Source organism: Temnothorax nylanderi, unplaced genomic scaffold (assembly GCF_030848795.1).
Source record: "Temnothorax nylanderi isolate EJ_2023f unplaced genomic scaffold, tnyl_v1.0 TNYL_tig0756_pilon, whole genome shotgun sequence".
In the NCBI taxonomy this organism is placed as follows: Eukaryota; Metazoa; Arthropoda; class Insecta; order Hymenoptera; family Formicidae; genus Temnothorax; species Temnothorax nylanderi.
The window spans coordinates 43,175-61,165 of record NW_027249818.1 but is presented as its reverse complement, the minus strand read 5'-3'; the positions used below and the strand labels follow the sequence as shown (position 1 = coordinate 61,165).

At 39.9% G+C, this 17,991-nt stretch overlaps 1 protein-coding gene across 1 annotated transcript; it reads right to left on the bottom strand.

Annotated features, from left to right (window-relative positions):
- Positions 1–851: 851 nt before the first annotated feature.
- On the bottom strand, positions 852–5,895 carry LOC139785217 (uncharacterized). Its single transcript, XM_071724388.1, has 5 exons — positions 4,742–5,895; positions 3,572–4,654; positions 3,164–3,379; positions 2,409–2,917; positions 852–859 (listed from the first exon to the last, which is right to left on the bottom strand). Exons 1-5 carry the CDS (start codon positions 5,893–5,895, stop codon positions 852–854), a joined length of 2,970 nt encoding a protein of 989 aa, XP_071580489.1.
- Between the last annotated feature and the right edge of the window lie 12,096 nt (positions 5,896–17,991).

Genomic DNA, 17,991 nt, shown 5'->3' with positions numbered 1-17,991 from the left:
GGCGCAACCAGAGGCTGACGATGACGCGGTTAATAAACTATACGTTGATCAATTCTTTAAAATGTTGAGCAATCAACGAAAAGAATCAGACGAGAAGCTGACTGCATTCGAGAAGGATCTGCAAGCGTTACGGACTACGATAAACGAGCTTCGCCATTCGACTATCGTTGAATCAGACGCAACAACGAACAACAATGGACAAACGGTTCAGCAGAAACGACTATCGAAAGGCGGCGAGTGAAGAGAGGCAACGGTTAATTGACGACGGCGACGAACGAAAACGAACGATTCGAGAACGGTTGTCGGACGGCTGTCTAGCGGTTCAAGAACGGTTATCGGACGGTTGTCGAACGGTTCAAAAACAGCTTAAAAACGATTACGAGCGGTTTAGAAACAGCTGCGAACTACGCGGAGACAGGAAAGGCTACAAACGGCTAAAGAACGACGACGACGACGACGACGACGACGAATGGAAATAAACGGTTAACAAACGGAAATAAACGACTCAGGAACGGCTAACGAGCAGTTATAAACGGCAACAAAAAACATGACATCGCTAAAATCCGACGGACGTAAAAATATCGAGAAGCAACGACTCGTTGAGGAACTGCACGCTCCGGCGAGAAGAAATTTTCCCCGAAGACACGTCATAGTGCGAGGGTACGATGACCTGTGGCAGGCTGACATCGTCGAGATGCGTCCGTACTCACGTTTCAACGGAGGCTACCACTACATACTTACCGTCATCGATGTATTGAGCAAGCACGCGTGGGCCGTGCCACTCAAGGGTAAAGGCGGAAGCGAAACAGCTAACGCTGTCGCTGAGATCATTCGACGCAGCGGGAGGTGCCCTAGTAACCTACAAACCGATATGGGGAAGGAATTTTACAACACCGACGTGCAACGTCTCGTGAGGAAACACGGTATCAATCATTATTCCACATATTCGGTATTGAAGGCGTCGGTCGTCGAGCGATTCAATCGCACGCTCAAGAACGACATGTGGAAGATGTTTACGCTCAATGAAAGTTACAAATGGGTCGGCGCCTTGCCGCGACTCGTATCGGATTACAACGCGCGCAAGCATCGAACCATCGGCATGCGACCCGTCGACGTTACCCCCGCGATCGCTGAAAAACTCTTGGCTACCGTATACAGCGCGATAAAAATCGCAGGTCTGGCAAAGTTCAAAGCGGGCGACTCGGTACGCGTTAGCAAATACAAGACGATTTTCGAAAAGGGTTACACGCCGAATTGGACCACCGAGGTGTTTAAGATCGTTAAAGTGCAGCATACCAATCCCGTAACCTATCTACTCGAGGACTATCGTGGAAAATCCGTCGCTGGAGGGTTCTACGAACACGAGTTGCATCGCGCGACTTATCCGGACGTGTATCTCGTGGAGAAAGTACTGCGCAGGAGGGGCGACGAGGTTTACGTTAAATGGCTTGGATTCGATGGATCGCACAACTCATGGATACATAAGGAAAATGTTATTTAATACGTGCAAACTTTTTTTATTTTTTAACATAAAAAATATGTAATATGTAATACATATGTAAAGTGTTTGATATATGAAATACAAATAAAGTATGTGAAATACACACATGTGCAATATATTTATTAATATTCTTTCCAATACTGTAATATAATACTCACAATACGTTACGTTATACTACATACATTCATACATTCATACGTTATACTATTACATACGTTATACGACATACGTACGACATACATACGTTACATACATAACTACTACATACGTTATACTATTACATACGTTATACGACATACATACGTTATACATTCATACATTCATACGTTATACGACATACGTTATACTATTACAAACGTTATACTACATACATACGTACGACATACATATACTACTACATATGTTATACTATTACATACGTTATACGACATACATACGTACGACATACATATACTACTACATATGTTATACTATTACATACGTTATACGACATACATACGTTATACTATTACATACATATACTACTACATACGTTATACTATTACATACGTTATACTATTACATTTTATACATACAATACACTACGTTTTCGGAGGGGGTATTTGATAATGCCCCCACGGTAACGTATCGGTCGAATCGGGTATAATGTATCGCTTATCGTCATACGGACTCAGAGCGATTTTCGTTTCGTTCACGGTGTACACCTCGTGCTTTTCCGATCTTATGCAAGCCTGCTGTCGCGTCATTTCAATTTCATCTCGCAGACACCGCGTGTAATCGTCGAACGTTATCGACCTGGCTACGACATAACTCTTAACACCTTTAGCCTTTTTCGTATCTTTCTTACCGTCCACTCGCAAGGCGTACATCTTTGCTCTAAGCCCGACGAATTCGGTCATGATCGCACCGTTGTTTTCGTCTTTCATCAAGCCCGGCACCTTCTTGTTCTCGAGCGGTATACCGTACGCGTTGTCGATCGCGTAATCGCTCGTGTCGAATTTAGCGATATCGCGTTTCATGTTCTTGTACACATCCTCGCACTTTACGTGATATATCAGACTGTCCGTATCGGTGTACATAATTCTACACATGTCCTCATACAGGGGAGACATGTACTCGTGATGAAATTCGTACAAACACGTCTTGGATATATCAAGAATGCACATGCCGACGTAAATAGGTTTGTCAAATTTAACCTCGAGTTTTCGAAGTTCGACGGCTATCAGATTTTCCGAAAAAACGGTCCTACTGTGAAAATTTGGTTTCGAGATCAGTGCCTCCGCGCCGTATCTACCGCTCCACTTTGTTAACAATTTTACATTAACGTGATTTCGAACATTCTCCATAGTTTTACCGAAAACCGCGTTGTTCATCAATTTATATAAATTTTTCTCGAAATCGTTTTTGGCCAGTGTTCTAAATTTTGTATTAAGTTCGATGTATTCGCGGAGCCATGGAGATTGAGAGAATTGTAATACGCGATGAATTTTTGTGACGCGAAGGCCGTGGCGCGTGCACTGCTGTAGGTTGCGGTAGTGTATTACATAACGCTTCTTATCGTATAATGTTGCGAGAAGTTTTTCCTGTCGTTTGCCGGGCGGTTTATCGCGCGTTGGACAGAACGGTAGGTCGGCGTGCGCGTCGTGTTTATTCTGCGGATACTCTATGTCGACTTCGAGAATGTAACCCGTGGGCGAATCCAACGCGACATCCATAACATTAAAATCGGTTACGTTTTCGACCCATTGAAAATCCGCATAGGGCAATGGTTGACACATCGCCCAGCCGTACAAGTTGTTTACATCGAAATACATCAGGTATGACGTTGGTTTCGACGAATCATAAGATTGCATGTACCTGTTATTGGCTTGTGCGTATCTGTTTGAACATTGACTCAAACCGCCGCGTATACCACGTTCGATGAACATGACCATATCAATGTCCGTGAGCAGTTCGAAATTGATACGCGTATGTTTCAACATAGCGTCCCACGTAAAACCTGGTAGAGTGTAATAATACGCCGGATCGAGTCCATAACTCGCGACGCAGCTATCGCGAAAATTTTCAAACACGTCGGCCAATAAGATCTTTAGATATAACTCGCTGTATTCGCCCAAGGTTCGAACGGAGAACCGCTGCCAGACGTTAACGGCGTGCTCGTAATCGCTCTCGGATACGGTGTCACCTGTCAATGAACTGTAAAACGAGTCGCGCGATGGTAAACACGAGTCCTCCAACTTTTCGACGCAGTCAATGTACTCGTACGGAAATACACCTTTTCGCGTCAGCAAATCAAAATTTTCTGTGGATAATTCACAAAATTCGCGTTGTAATATTTGCAGTTTATCCTTGCTGAGATATGATGCTAATTTTTCGAGACTTGCGGTGAGAAATTTGTATGAGTCGATGAATCTTAATTTGATGCAATTTTTTCTGTCTTTATCCTCAGTGCTTTTAACGTTCTTCGTAAACGAAATGTATTTTTCTTTGGTAATTGGGAGTAAGTCTACACGTCCTTCGTACGCGGTAGCTATTGTCTTTATTATAAAATGAGAATCATAACCCGATAAATTATGAAATATTACTGGGATAATGTGAGAATTTTTATAATTCAAGTTACAATTAGAATGCGCGGGACCTCGATAATTGCCGGTCAAGTGACAGTGATCGCGTACTCGCACGTCGTCTGGCTCGAACGGTTTTTCGCACACGTGACAGTGCGTTGCGCTGTTAAACTTTTCCCACTCGTCTCGCGTGAAATCCGCCATGGGTATATTAGCGGACAAGATGTTCTTTACGTCGTGTGCTAAACGTCTTAGTTCCTCGGCGAACCACGCGACGCAATCCTTATCGCGACGAAATCGATACGTGGATAACGAGTCGTCGTACGAGCACCGCACGTAGTATCCTATGCTAAATACCTGATGATGTTGAGACTTGAACGTGGACGTTGTCGGATCCGCATCCGTCTTCTCGAGGGTACATTCCAGGTCGGCGTATACGACATATGGAAGTCGTTCCTTCCTGCTGTGATTCTTAAAGGTCAACCACTTGTCGTTATCACTCGGTAACTTGATCGCGCAGTCGTTCATCTGCCGACAGTCGACGGTGTGGGCTTCCAATTTCTCGCTCGTGTAGAAATAATGTAAACAGCTGCAAAAAGAAAAACACAATTTTGTAAATTATTAAATAAAAAATAAAATATTTTTTAATTTTATTAAAACAAGTATAGGTACTCACCGATCGCAAAAGTATTTCCGACCACGGTGCCTGCTCAATTGCGTGCTCACGAGGCTGGATAGATTTTTTATCCACGCGAAATGTCCCACGTTGTCGTCTCGCGGGTCCTGCACGTACAGCAGATTTACGTGCTTTTCTCTCTTCCGGTCGGTGAGCCGTATCGGGAGAACGGTTGGCGTCTTCTCTCCCTCGATGGTATACACATTGACGGATATATCGTTGCGTTGTTCGAACTGTTTAATCTGTTTCAAAGTCATTGGAAACTCAATGTCTTGTAATTTTAATATTTTTGCGTAATGAGGGTACGAGGATTCCCGATATGTATGATCCTTGGCAGGATACAGCGCGGCGACCACTGACCACGCGAAGCACGCATTGTCCATAGATTGCACGTTGATCACAGCTTTTTTCGATTTAATTTCTTTCGGTAAATTGATGTAACATCCCGCGCGCAAAGGATTGTACTTGTTCACGTTCACTGTCAAATTGAGTATACGCGATAACGCCCACCCGCTGTCGCGTTCCTGAAACTCTTCGAGTTTCTCTAATGTGGGCTCGATAACGTGTAGCTTGTACCACTCGCGCAGATCGGACCGATCGGACGAACGAAAGAGTTCACTGTTTCTCGTGCTGATACTTTTGTTCGCACGTTTCTCACCCGTCACAAACTCACCGTTGAACACAGTGTTTATCTTTACACTTGCGTGTCTTTGCATGACATTTTGCACATGATCGAGCACGATGACTTCAGCATCTTCGAGAAATTTTTGCGGTTCGATGTAATTTGTATTTATCACTGCACCGGTCAATACACGGCTTTCGAACGCGGCATCGATCTCTCGCCAGACGAGTCTTTCCACGTTTTCGTTACCGCTACTACTGCCCGCCGCGTACTCACCACCGATATGTACGAACCGTCTCTGTAATAGAGTCTTCACACCTTCGAGTCGCGCGATTCTTGCCACTAAAGATTGTCTGTGTCCCGGATTGTTTGTTTCGCGGATTGAGAGCCGCGGACGTTTGGAACGACAGTCTTCTTCGAGCTGCTCGATAAACTCCTCGCATCGCTGTGTCCATGCAAGATATTCGCTCAAGGTAGCGATTTGGTCGGATTGTTCCAACAGGTTGCGTTCCGTTTTATCGATATGTTCCATGTTTTTTAATACTGTCTTTTTCACACTATTTTTTAGATCACGTCACATTCTTCGATGGAGCACTTGCACGTGACTCGCTTACACGTTGGACAACGTCGACAGAAATATAGAATGGAATAATGTTTAAGCATAAGATTATAAAGACTGAAGAAGGGGACATCAAAGTGCCAATCATTAAAATCATTAAGTTCACGGTCAAGAGCTCTTTGAATCGATGTATGATTAGGACCTATTATCTTATTAAAGATATGTAAAATTGATCTCTGTCTGTTCATGTTTTTCATCACCGCCAATTCGACGCACTTCCCAATGCCTGTGCGAATTTGAATGAGCATAGTATCAGTGAGCATGAGCATATCAGTAATAACTTCATTCGCCCAATAGCGATACTCCTGATACTCCGAATCAAAGTCAGGTTTAAAGTAAAAATCATAAAAATAAGAATTATCACGAGCTTCACGAGCTTCACGTTCTTTTGCCTCGTCCCGCAGCCGCCGATACAATTTCCGTCTCACGTTATCCGAATCCCATTCATAAGGATAATTAATATAGTCAATAGCGACTCTTTGTTTAACGCTGCGTCGATCAGTTCCGCGTATACCTAGTTTGCGATCGCGAAGAAACTGCACCGGTGATGTCACATCCGTCAATTTCACTCCTCGATCTTCTTCACGCAGAACATTGGCGACATCGTTTATTAAATCATCGTCAGATTTCTCTTCTTCACTTGACCATTCCATGTTGCGCACATTTATAATGCCCCACTCGCGATAATGTTTTTTTGATCAATTCTTGCAAATTGGGCACATTTTGCATGGATATATTTGGAACAATGGAGTGCGACAATCTCCGCAAAATCGGCCGTTCATTGCGTTGTACGGCTCGGTTACATGCTCTCGATATTCACGTATGTGCTCACCAGTATCTGGTACAGTGATCATACACGAATAACACAGTTTATCCGAACCTTGTATAAAATAAAAATAAATCGCGCAACACTTCGTATGTCCATCCAGCGCTAAAAATTCGGGACGTGGCACTAATTTATTGACGACTTCTTTATGATCGTCGTCTTCATCACTCAAATAATCACTGTCGTCCGTTAACGCGCGATCCTCGTCTACATCCATATCGAAATTATTGTCATCTTCTTTATCGTGAAAAATATTCCTCTGTATTGAATACTCGGCACAAAAAATGCAAAATAACCGCTATACTTTTTCCAATCGATGTACCGACGCGTAGACTTTCAAATCACAGACTGTGATTTTGACTCGCTTCATTCTTCCTTATATACTTTTTCTATTGCCTTTTCCTCTCGTTTCAACTAGAGCATCGCGTATCGTTTCTTCTGTTTTAGTGCATGGTGTGCATACACTGCAGAGAAACAATATCACCCATAGAAATTGAGTCGCGTTGCTGCGCGAGACGGTTAAGTCGCCTAAAATTTATGGTCGAGTATCTACGTCGACCATCGATGCTCGACCATCTGCAGTGCGAGATGATATTCGTTTATAAATTCTGTCATCGACGTTCGTCGATACCCAGAGAAATTGAGTCGCGTTGCTGCGCTTATGCCGTCTAGTGTTTATAAAATCTAGCTGCCTGTCATCGGCGCTCGCCTTTGTAACGCGCGACGCCATAACCGAATGGCGCCGCGAAACCCCGATAAGCGACTCTTCCTAGAAAGAAAAATAAAGAGGAGAGACCGCGACGGTTAAATCGCCTAAAATTTTTGGTCAAGTACCTATGTCGACCATCGATGCTTGACCATCTGCAGTGCGAGATGATATTCGTTTATAAATTCTGTCATCGACGTTCGTCGATACCCATAGAAATTGAGTCGCGTTGCTGCGCTTATGCCGTCTAGTGTTTATAAAATCTAGCTGCCTGTCATCAGCGCTCGCCTTTGTAACGCGCGACGCCATAACCGAATGGCGCCGCGAAACCCCGATAAGCGGCTCTTCCTACGAAGAAAAGTGAAAAGGACCGCGGCGTCACGCTAGTCGCAGGTCATAAATTATAGCCGCTCGCTCGCATCTGAGGTGTGAAATGACATCTGTTTATAAATACTATCGGCCGAACATCGACGCGAGGCGGCATTTGTTTATCGAACATGCCCCGACGCGCTCGCCTGATCCCCCCCCCTCCCCCCCTTCCCTAGGACCTCCGCGATCTCGAGGCCCCCCCCCCCCGCGAACCCTATGCTGGGAACGCAGGTCCCCCCCCCGCAGACCCCTCGGCCGGACCGCGGCGCTAGAGTCCCCCCCGCCCCGCTCCCCCTCGAGCACCCGGCCTAGGAGTCTCACTATCTTCCTACTGCCAGAAATGAACGGAGTAATACGTTATTTCGTAGTAAACGCGGAGTGCGCCGTTATCAAATTAAGAGGTGGCAATAGAAAATCAAACTTACAACTAACATACATTATCGGCAAAAGGCACAGCCGAATGCACAAGAATTGGCGTGAACACGAAATAGTAGAATCAATAGGAAGAAAAGTGAACGTGAAAGATCGCGAAATAATGGTATATCACGCCCGGAGCGCGTGAACGCCACGGTCCAAACCCGTACAGGGATTCTGTCGCCAAATAATCTTAATCTAACGCAAGTAATAATCTTAATCTACCGCAAGTAATAATCTTAATCTAACGCAAGTAATAATCCTAATCTAACGCGGGGAATAATCTTAACGCAGAGAATAAACGTGGCGCGAGTAACGTCCCAACGCAAGAAGGAACGAACGCAACATGTGATATCGCCAAGGACATCCTAACGCGAAGAATAAGGCGCCGGGGCGCTCGACATAACGCGAAATACTAAACTAACGCGAGGAAATATGCGGAATTACCGCGAGCAATACTATAACTAACGCGAAATTACCGATTTATCCTAACGCAGGAACCTGAGATTAACGCAAGTGATTCTGATCGAACGCAACCCACGCGATCGTCAGCGATCGTTCAACGCGAAAAATGATGCGCCGAGACACTCGGCATAACGCGAAATACTCGAATTAACGCGAGAAAGATTACGGAATTATCGCGAGTAATAACGAGACGCAATATTAGGTTAGCGCGAATGGCATCTTAAGGCGAACAACATCCTAGCGTGAATAATATCTCAACGCGGCCGATATCGCGAGGATAATCGAAATGTCCGAACGCGAATCGTAAGTAACGCAATTAAACCAACGCGAATAACCGTCTGATGCCATTAATATCGCGTGCAGAATCTAAGATTCGACCGGGCGAAGTAGGGTGAAAGACCCAATTACTGACAGTGTCCATATTACTGTCAATCAAAATTAAAATACTTTTTAAAATATGAAAACTATATCTTATATTATTTTATTAATTTTTAATAAAATTTTCAAGAAATCTGGTTATTATTATAACAATAAACTGAAACTAAAAGCCAATCCACTAATGAAAAAAAATACTTAAAGTCCGAGAAACTCATTTTTCTGCTGAGTTACGTCCATTTTTATTAGTAGAGTAGATGAAAGTAGCTGCAAAGATTATCGATTATAGGCAAAATTTGAATAGTAAGTCTCACGGTAACACATTTTTCTGATAAAATAATGTTGAAATTAAAGAAAAAAAATATATATATGGAATAAATTATTAATTTTTATAATATAATTATTCATGTCAGTAATATGTTCACTTTTTCGTGTTTTTCCTAATACTGTCAACAGTATTATGGACGTAAATCCTAATACTGTCAACAGTATTATGGACATAAATCCTAATACTGTCAACAGTATTATGGACATAAATCATGAAATGAACATAATACTGGCAGCTTGGTGAATGACAGAATAACCTCTAAACTTCTATGTCGACTTTGTTTTGATGGATAAGAGCGTAAACACGGATCATTGGAATACCTATCATTCTCACATATTAGATACCTATTATTCTCTTAAAATTTGCTTGACACACCTGGTGAGGTTGTCATGTAAGTATACTTAGGTATATACTTAGGTGAAACGAATATTCCCTCCGTTGTGCAAACCTTCGGCCGGCAGCAGTCGGGAATAAAAAGTTTGGTTAGAAAAACTACCAGTAATGTGTTCATCTGGTTGCCAGAATTAGGAACATAAAATTTAGAGGTTACCAGTATTAGGTGCAATTGAGCTTGGTCATTATTATATTAATTAAAAATTAAGAATCAATTTTATTTAAACTTTCTAATTTTATTTATAAAGTTTATAATTGGAGCAATCCGAAAAAAATATTTTAAAAAGATAAAGTATCATTGCTTGTATATATATATTAAATCAAATGTTACTGAATGCTTAATATGCCAGTAATTGGGTCTTTCACCCTACTACGCACAACGAGACACGCGGTCGTGAACGCGAAGGGCGCGAGAAATGACGTATTCGCGATATCGAATGTCGTTATTGACGCGCCTACCGCGATCTCCAGGAGTCCGTAGACTTCGATCGCGATCCCAAGGCCACGAGACCAATCCGGTGCCCCTCGCTCTCGCTATCAATCGCTAAATACGCCTTGTCGGCGAATACGCTAATTATCGCGAATATTCCCGAGCGAGAGCGCGACCCGGGGAGCGGTGTCGTGGCTTTACATAATACGTTACCGAGGCAACCTCACCGTAGGCAGATTCTCTCCCGAGGATCCTCGCCGTCGTCCCAAGGGTCGAGAAGGTAGCTGCTGGGGGTCGTACCAGACTCCGAGTGCGACTTAATAGCGAAGAAAATACCGCGACTTAACTTCCGACGTGCGTCGGTTATCGAGGACGATCCACGAATGCTCCCGAAATTTCGCTCGATGGCGGAATCGATAGCGCACCCCACCCCGGGCGTACGCGGCCCCGCGACGTTGGAGCGCGGACCAATGAGGGGTGAGCTCGCAGGCTCGCGGCGGATTCGTGCGTAGGGCCGTGAATTACGGCTTTCCGCAGGGCGCTAAACGGCCCTTCGCTCGCGCGGCAAATTTTCCGGTATTCTTCCCGGCGGCGGACGGGACGTGTCTGACGGAACGTGTTAAATTTCGCTCGTTTAATGAAAACAAGAATTTGTATGAGTAATTATTGTGATTGAGTGAATTTGGTGCGCATGTTTCCGAGATAATTATATTAAATGATCTAACAAGCGATGAATGGCACGCTTATTATAAATCAATTGACTTAAATTATATTGATCAGTCGACTTTTTAATCTTGGCAAACTCACTGCGCGGCTTAATATTATTACATATGTATAATATTCAAAGTTTTGAATTAGGTGTGTCTATAAAACCGATAATCGCGCGCGTAAATCGTATTGATATTAATATAATTGATAAATAACTGTATTGAGTGTATATTTATATTGCATCGTTTATCGTTATTTCTCAGCATATTGACATAATAATTTATTTAACAAATTTTTGAATCATGCTCTACAATATTTAAACATTCTCATAATTTGCCTTTGATATTATTGGACTAGATATTGTAGGGACAATGCAAATATTAGAGACATCTTGGTTTATTTGATTCTGTCCATTATTACTCCAATGTAAAGTAATTATAATGTTTCGCTTATTTGCCGCTTATTTAATAACAGTATATGTAATAAGCCACTAACACTTCACGAAAGCGACGATAGTGATAATTGGTAAAACATATTTCGTACATCATTTTCATGCGGGATTGGTGAGAGTACAATTAGAACTAATCTGGTAATTGGTGCGATATTTCGAGCACTGCGGGGAGTATTCTTTGTAGTTAAATCTTTCGTACCTTTAATAAAAAATTAAACAATTTAGTACATTTTTTTAAGTTTCTAAAATATTATACATATATATATGAAGGGGTTAAAGCCATATTGGTGTAAGTCACTTTTTTTAACCTATCGAGTTAAGTTCATAGATGCAGTCTACACATGCAGATATGTTGAAAAAAGAAGAAAAAAAAGTGATAAAAAAAATTGACTTACACCACTATGGCTTTAACCCCTCCAAATGTATACTATTATAATATTATCCCTTACCCGCGTGGAAATTGAGCTAGCCGGCCTGATTTGAAAGATAGTGACTAGGTAGTATAGATTAGAATAAAATTTTAAAGTCAGACAGAGCTTGTCACTAGATAATCAGTTATTTGTGATCTAGCTGCTGTCTAGTCATTATATATCAGATACGATGATAGATGGCGCTGCATTGTTGTGCAAATCTGATAAAGCTACTATCTCGTTACTAGCATTTGTAAATTAATTAGCGAATAAGAATTGAGGTTATGATATTCCATAAAAATCTGTCTAGTAAGTATCTAATAGTAGCATAATCAATATAAGTCAGTAATACCTGTATTTATATTTCTACTTCTATCTAACCATTAGCTAAGAAAAATAAGAAAAAAAATCAAAATGTAATTTCTAAAGAATGCTGCGTTAAATGTTATTAATTAAATAGCAATAAATTCTGACAATTTTAACAACTATTTAGTAAATATTTATGCAATTGATCTTATTTAAAATATGTAAATTAAATAAATAATTTTTTACAAAAATGTAAGTAACATATTATTTTCTTTATTATTTTAATGTTATTTATTAACTATAATTAAAAAAAAGATATTAATTCATTAGACGACCATTAAATTTGTTTAATTACATGATTAACAATAATTATTAAGCAGCAAGGTCCCGAGTGGAAATTGGTCTAGCCAATCTGATTTTGCAGCTATATAATGGCTGGATCACGCAGGCTAGATATGTTACCTAGCCCTTGACTAGCTTAGCACTAGCTATAATTTATAAATAATTCTTCGCTGTCTAGTACTTTTCTAGCCCCTGCACGGTAAATATTAGAATAGATGACGCTGGAAACTTTCAAAAAATTAGCCAGCCGTTGTTTAGCCACTAGTAATTAAAAATTTGTTAGCATTCGAACAGTAAGGTTTTGTCCTTCTTGAATAGCGTCTTCACAACTGTCATTCCATATTATATTAGAAAGTGATTTTAAAAAGAATTATAAGACCTATATGATTCGTATTGGTCAATTAATACATTAATAGGATAGCTAACTTTTGTGTACTCTAAGTAAGTAAAAAAAAAAATAAAATAGATTATAAAATAGGTTTGTTAATAAAAATTTGTCTTAAATTTAGAATGTACTCTTGATAAAAAATAATAAAAACTAAAAAAATAATAAAAATTAAAAAAATTTTTGTTTACTTTTTACATCTAGTTGCAAGTAGTTTCAGCTAGATAATTACTAGATAGTATTTTCTATAAGGTTACTAGAACTCTTTAATATATAAATCTCTATATGGGTGTTTCTACGTAAATAGCGTTTTTTACTGTCCAAGCTTGTTATATGTTCATGATTGAGAGGAGGGTAAGCAAGCGTTGTGAAAGTTCACTACTGCATCGTATTTGAAGTATCGCACAATAATCTGTTAATTGGGGAGTGGCTTATCCAATGGAAACATGCAGAAACTCCTAAAAATGTCAGTTACCTGGCCTGTCCATTGTCGAAAATTCTCTATTCCAGTTACACTTACTCCCTCCAATTGCAAACTCAATTGAAAATTCCCCATGTTCATTCAATCATAATATAGAACTAAGATTTTAACATCATTATTAAACATAAATCTCCCTTTGGAACCGAAAAAACCAGCTTTAAACTTGGTCCGGACATATGGAGTAAAATTGCACATTTTGAATTTTACCGCGGTTCCGCCATGTTGCATCGATTCAATGGGAGTCTGGTGTGGAGATTTCAAGAATTGGACATCAGGTGTGTTGTTTACATTGTTGGTGGTTGGTTGTTTTGAGCGTGATACAATCGTAATCGTGTATTTCACTTGAGAAAAGGTATGTCATAAAATTACGCGTCATTTGCCTGGCACATCTTTTTTTATTATATCGCAGTAAATTTTTCCTTCTAGTGGTAAAATTCTGATGATATTCGGTAGGCTAAACTTGATTTTTAATGGAAATTGGTTTACGTCAATTCAGGAGAAAGTGAGATTAATTCAACCATGAAATATCAGTCTACTGGCATGTCATTCACCTGGCCATTCATGGGTTTGACGTTGAAATAAAATCAAACACGGTAAAAAACGTTGAAATAAAATCAAACACGGTAAAATACGGCGAAATAAAATCAAATACGGTAAAATACGGCGAAATAAAATCAAATACGGTAAAATATTTTTTTGGCCCCAAGGGCCCCAAAACGTTTTGGCCCCGTTTTGGCCCCAAAAACGGAATTTTTTTGACATTTCCTCTCAAAATCACTCATTGTTGAGGTAATTCAATATTTTACTAGACATGCAAAGTCGACTCATTACCGCACCTTACCAGATCACTGATGAATAAGCCATTACTTTCAGGTTTTTGATGTTGTAGTACGCTGGCTTTCAGGGTATGTTTCTGTTCCTATATTCACTCAAAAACAGGAAAAAAAAAATTTTTTTAGGTATGTTTGAAATTGAGATATTTGCAATCTAAAAAAACGCTATTTACGTAGAAACACCCATATATCGATATGTAGCTAATAGCTACCCATGTGCGAATGTCGGACTTCTGCCAGAGTTGTTCGCATGGCCCAGAAGTGGCACAATATTGGCTGCCAAGACTTGATGGGTGGTGCTGCCCCAGTACGGATAAACCGCTAGATCAGTATTGTGCCAGTATTGTACCCCCATGCAACCATATTCTGTTCTAAGCCGAGTCTCGTCTCAGTACTGACCGTGTATAAGGCCAGAAATTATATTGATCTACGGCCGAGAGTCGGCTCAGTACTGGGCATGTATTGGGTCGACTTAGAAAATTTTCGCTCGGGCGGCGCCGGAGGTAACAACCGCGCAAAAGCAACACGCCGCGAAGGGACTTTTCGCTAGAGCTCACGCCGGAGGTAACGACCGCGTTCATGCCGTCGTCGTCGCTCTCAGCGGTCAAGTCTCGATGGTCTCGATATTTCGCCTCCAGCGCCCGTAAGCGACCGTGCGTAAGACTGTGCGTCGCCGATCGCTCGGCCGGCCGGTTGGGTACTATAAGAGGTGCGGTGAGCTCGGCGAGCCGAGCGACACGAGCGATACGTACGGACGTGCAAACGCTTTTCGCTTGGTCCGTACAAATGTGTAAAGCCCCTTGCACAATAGGCGATAGCGATAGCGATAGCGACAGCGACAAGGTTGCCGACAAAGCTATACCTTTGTGCAAGGGGCTTAAAACGTTTGTGGAATACGTACACGAAAGGGGCACGTACGACGAAGTCGATGCGGGGAGCATCGTTGTCTGGGCGTTCGCTCGCGCTCGTAGTCGATCGCCACCGTCGTGTATCTTATACGAACACAGCATTGCCACGAGTATCGAAAGACCTAATTGGACTTGGAGAAATTCTCGCTCGAGCGGCGCCGGAGGTAACAACCGCGCGAAAGCAACACGCCGCGAGGGGATTTAGAAAGCTTTTTGCTCGAGCAGCGCCGGAAGTAACGACCGCGGCACGAAAGCAACACGCCGCGAGTATGATTTTTTTATCTAGTCACTAGCTAATTTATTAAGTATAGTCACTAGAAAAGTGAAGCGTTACATGACTAGCTCATCACTATCTAGAAAAACTAGACAGTGGTGATGTATAACACAACTTTATTAGCTCGTGACTAGCTAGCCACTATTTTCAATTTCCACTTGGGTATCAGTTGTAGGAGAAAGGAAACGATAAAGTTAACTATACTAAACAATTTTTTTGTATTGAAAATTCGCATTCAAATCCGCATTTAAATTTTTTATTTGTTGCAATTTTTCGTGCACAATTATTTTTTTAGTTGTCTAAAGAATATTGGCATCCTTAGAAAAATTTTCTGTTTTATCATTAACGTGTGAAATAAGTGTAATCAAGAACTCTATGGTGTCCCCTTCGTCGCCCAATATCTCTGATATTGTCAGTCATCTCATGTTCATGCTTATCTTTGCCAAGAAGACTTGTTTCAGAGTCAAGGATGAGAAACAGAAATTATTTTTATTTAATTGTTAATTTTAAAAAAATTAGAAAATATTTAATTACTAATTTTTTGGAAAATTAAAAATTATTTTTTTTTCATTATTATTTTTTAGAAAATTAGAAATTATAAAATTATTCATTTTTTGAAAAATTAGTTATAATTCTCGATTCATTATTAAATTTTCCAAAAATTAGGAAATAATGTTAAATTATTATTAATTTTTGTAAAAATAATCTTTTTTTGACATTATTTACATATTGCTTGGTAAATAAAAATAAATTGAAAATTTTTTTTTCTTTTTTGGCACTTAATATTGTATTTTTACTTATTAATGATTACTTCAATATTTAAAAAATAAATAATAAAAAATTTTTTTTTGCCGATCACTGCACGGAAGTGTTTGTTTCTTGCTTCAGCGGCTTTCTCTGATAACTGCCCGATAGGCAATAGAGCATTAGCTATAATAGTAGGTCCATGAAGTAAAATTTTGTGAACTGTAGGAGACATCGGATACCATGAATATAATTCAATATACATTTTAGCCGTATCGAAGGTATAAGTAGCGAATTTCTCAACGTTAATTTTATGTCTACTTGATATTACTTCTAAAATTATTTTGAATCTATATATTAATCGGGAGTCCACATCAGTTATTCGAGCCGATAGATCAGGGTCCATAAAAAATCTTCTGCTAGTGTTGCCATCATTGGTATTGCCAAATCCAGGTTTGGGCACATCGACAATTAATCCCATTTCACTTTTAAACTGTTGTTGAATACTTTTCTTCCTCTCTTTGACTATATCTTTTTCTGTCTGCAATCTAGCTTGCCATTTCTTCAACGGTAATTTATATGAAAGATGTAATAAATTCTCAAAAAATCTTATTCTGGCATGCAGAATGGACAACCCGAATTTCAGTGTATCTGATTTTATTTCTTTTGTTTTCGATAATGTATTGAATTCCTTCGATGTAGCTCCACAAATGTAACACCTCATTGTTGATGTGGTCTGAGTCGCAGCATTACAGACTTTTGCATTGATCATCGTGAATAGCATAGTGTGCTTTATCAATAAATGACCATATGTTCTTGTTATTTCCGAATCTTGTAAATTGTCAATTTTGTTTTGTAGATACTGTATTTCTTCATTTGTAATGTCTACAGATTCCTGAATAAATCTTATTCTGATGGGCCTACAGAAATGGGACGATGAAGGTGTTGGATTTTGCCAGATTATTTTTTTCTCATTCTTGCCGCTAATAAGTTGCAACGGTACTAAACAATTTTGAAATAAATTTGTATCGGAGTCTGAAATATTCTCGAATTTTTGTTTGTATTGTACTTGTTGCAATCCATCGCAACCCCATTTATAGATTAATTCTAATGTATTTCTATCTTCGTTGTTTAAATTTTGTAGAATTTCTTGTAAATATAATGTTAGTCGTTCAACTGTATGATTTAATAAATCTTGAAGATTAATTTCTGCACACATAGCTGTGATTTTATATGATTCGCGAATGGGATAACAATCTTTTTTTGCTCTTTGCAAAATACTGTAACACGGATACCATTTTTTATCGCTTGTTTTGATAATTTCATATTGTCTTCTTGAAAGATTGGCTTCAACAAAAATCGATAAGGCTTGTAAAGGTGACAATTGTGATCTCTCTTGCACGCTCCTGCTAATGAATGCTTTTCTATATTTTGTTGCTCGCTTTGGAGATTCGGTAATATCCTTTACGACTTTTGAGGCATCCAAATTTCCAGTTGCTCGTAACTTCATTTGTGTAGCGAAAGTTAATTCTTCGGTATCAAAATGTTCTCTAAGATCTTGTGTCTTTCGTCTCTTACTGCGTTCGCTATATAGATTCTTTAAAAGATTTCGTTGGCCGACCAGTTCGTCTCATAATGGGTATTTCAACTGTACCTTGAAGCCAGCTATCATTATTTTTTAAGAAAACATCTTCTTTCTTATGTGCAGCGAGCCATCTGGCTTTAAACTGTGATTTAATGTATGATAATTTGTGTTTCAAATCTTTATGTTTTTCTGGAGACAATTTTGGATTGTTTAGTAGATAATTTTCCATAAATTCTAATTTTTTAGTGATAGTGTTTGCAGGACATTCTTTCATAA

What these genes read in the sequence shown, in the direction of transcription:
- LOC139785217 (XM_071724388.1), bottom strand. Translation starts at nt 5,895, where the DNA reads ATGGAACATATCGATAAAACGGAACGCAACCTGTTGGAACAATCCGAC. An exon ending in CGGAAATACTTTTGCGATCG is followed by an intron (nt 4,655 to 4,741) that starts GTGAGTACCTAT and finishes TTCTTTTTGCAG; the next exon opens with CTGTTTACATTATTTCTACA. An exon ending in AAGATCTTATTGGCCGACGT is followed by an intron (nt 3,380 to 3,571) that starts GTTTGAAAATTT and finishes ATGTTCAAACAG; the next exon opens with ATACGCACAAGCCAATAACA.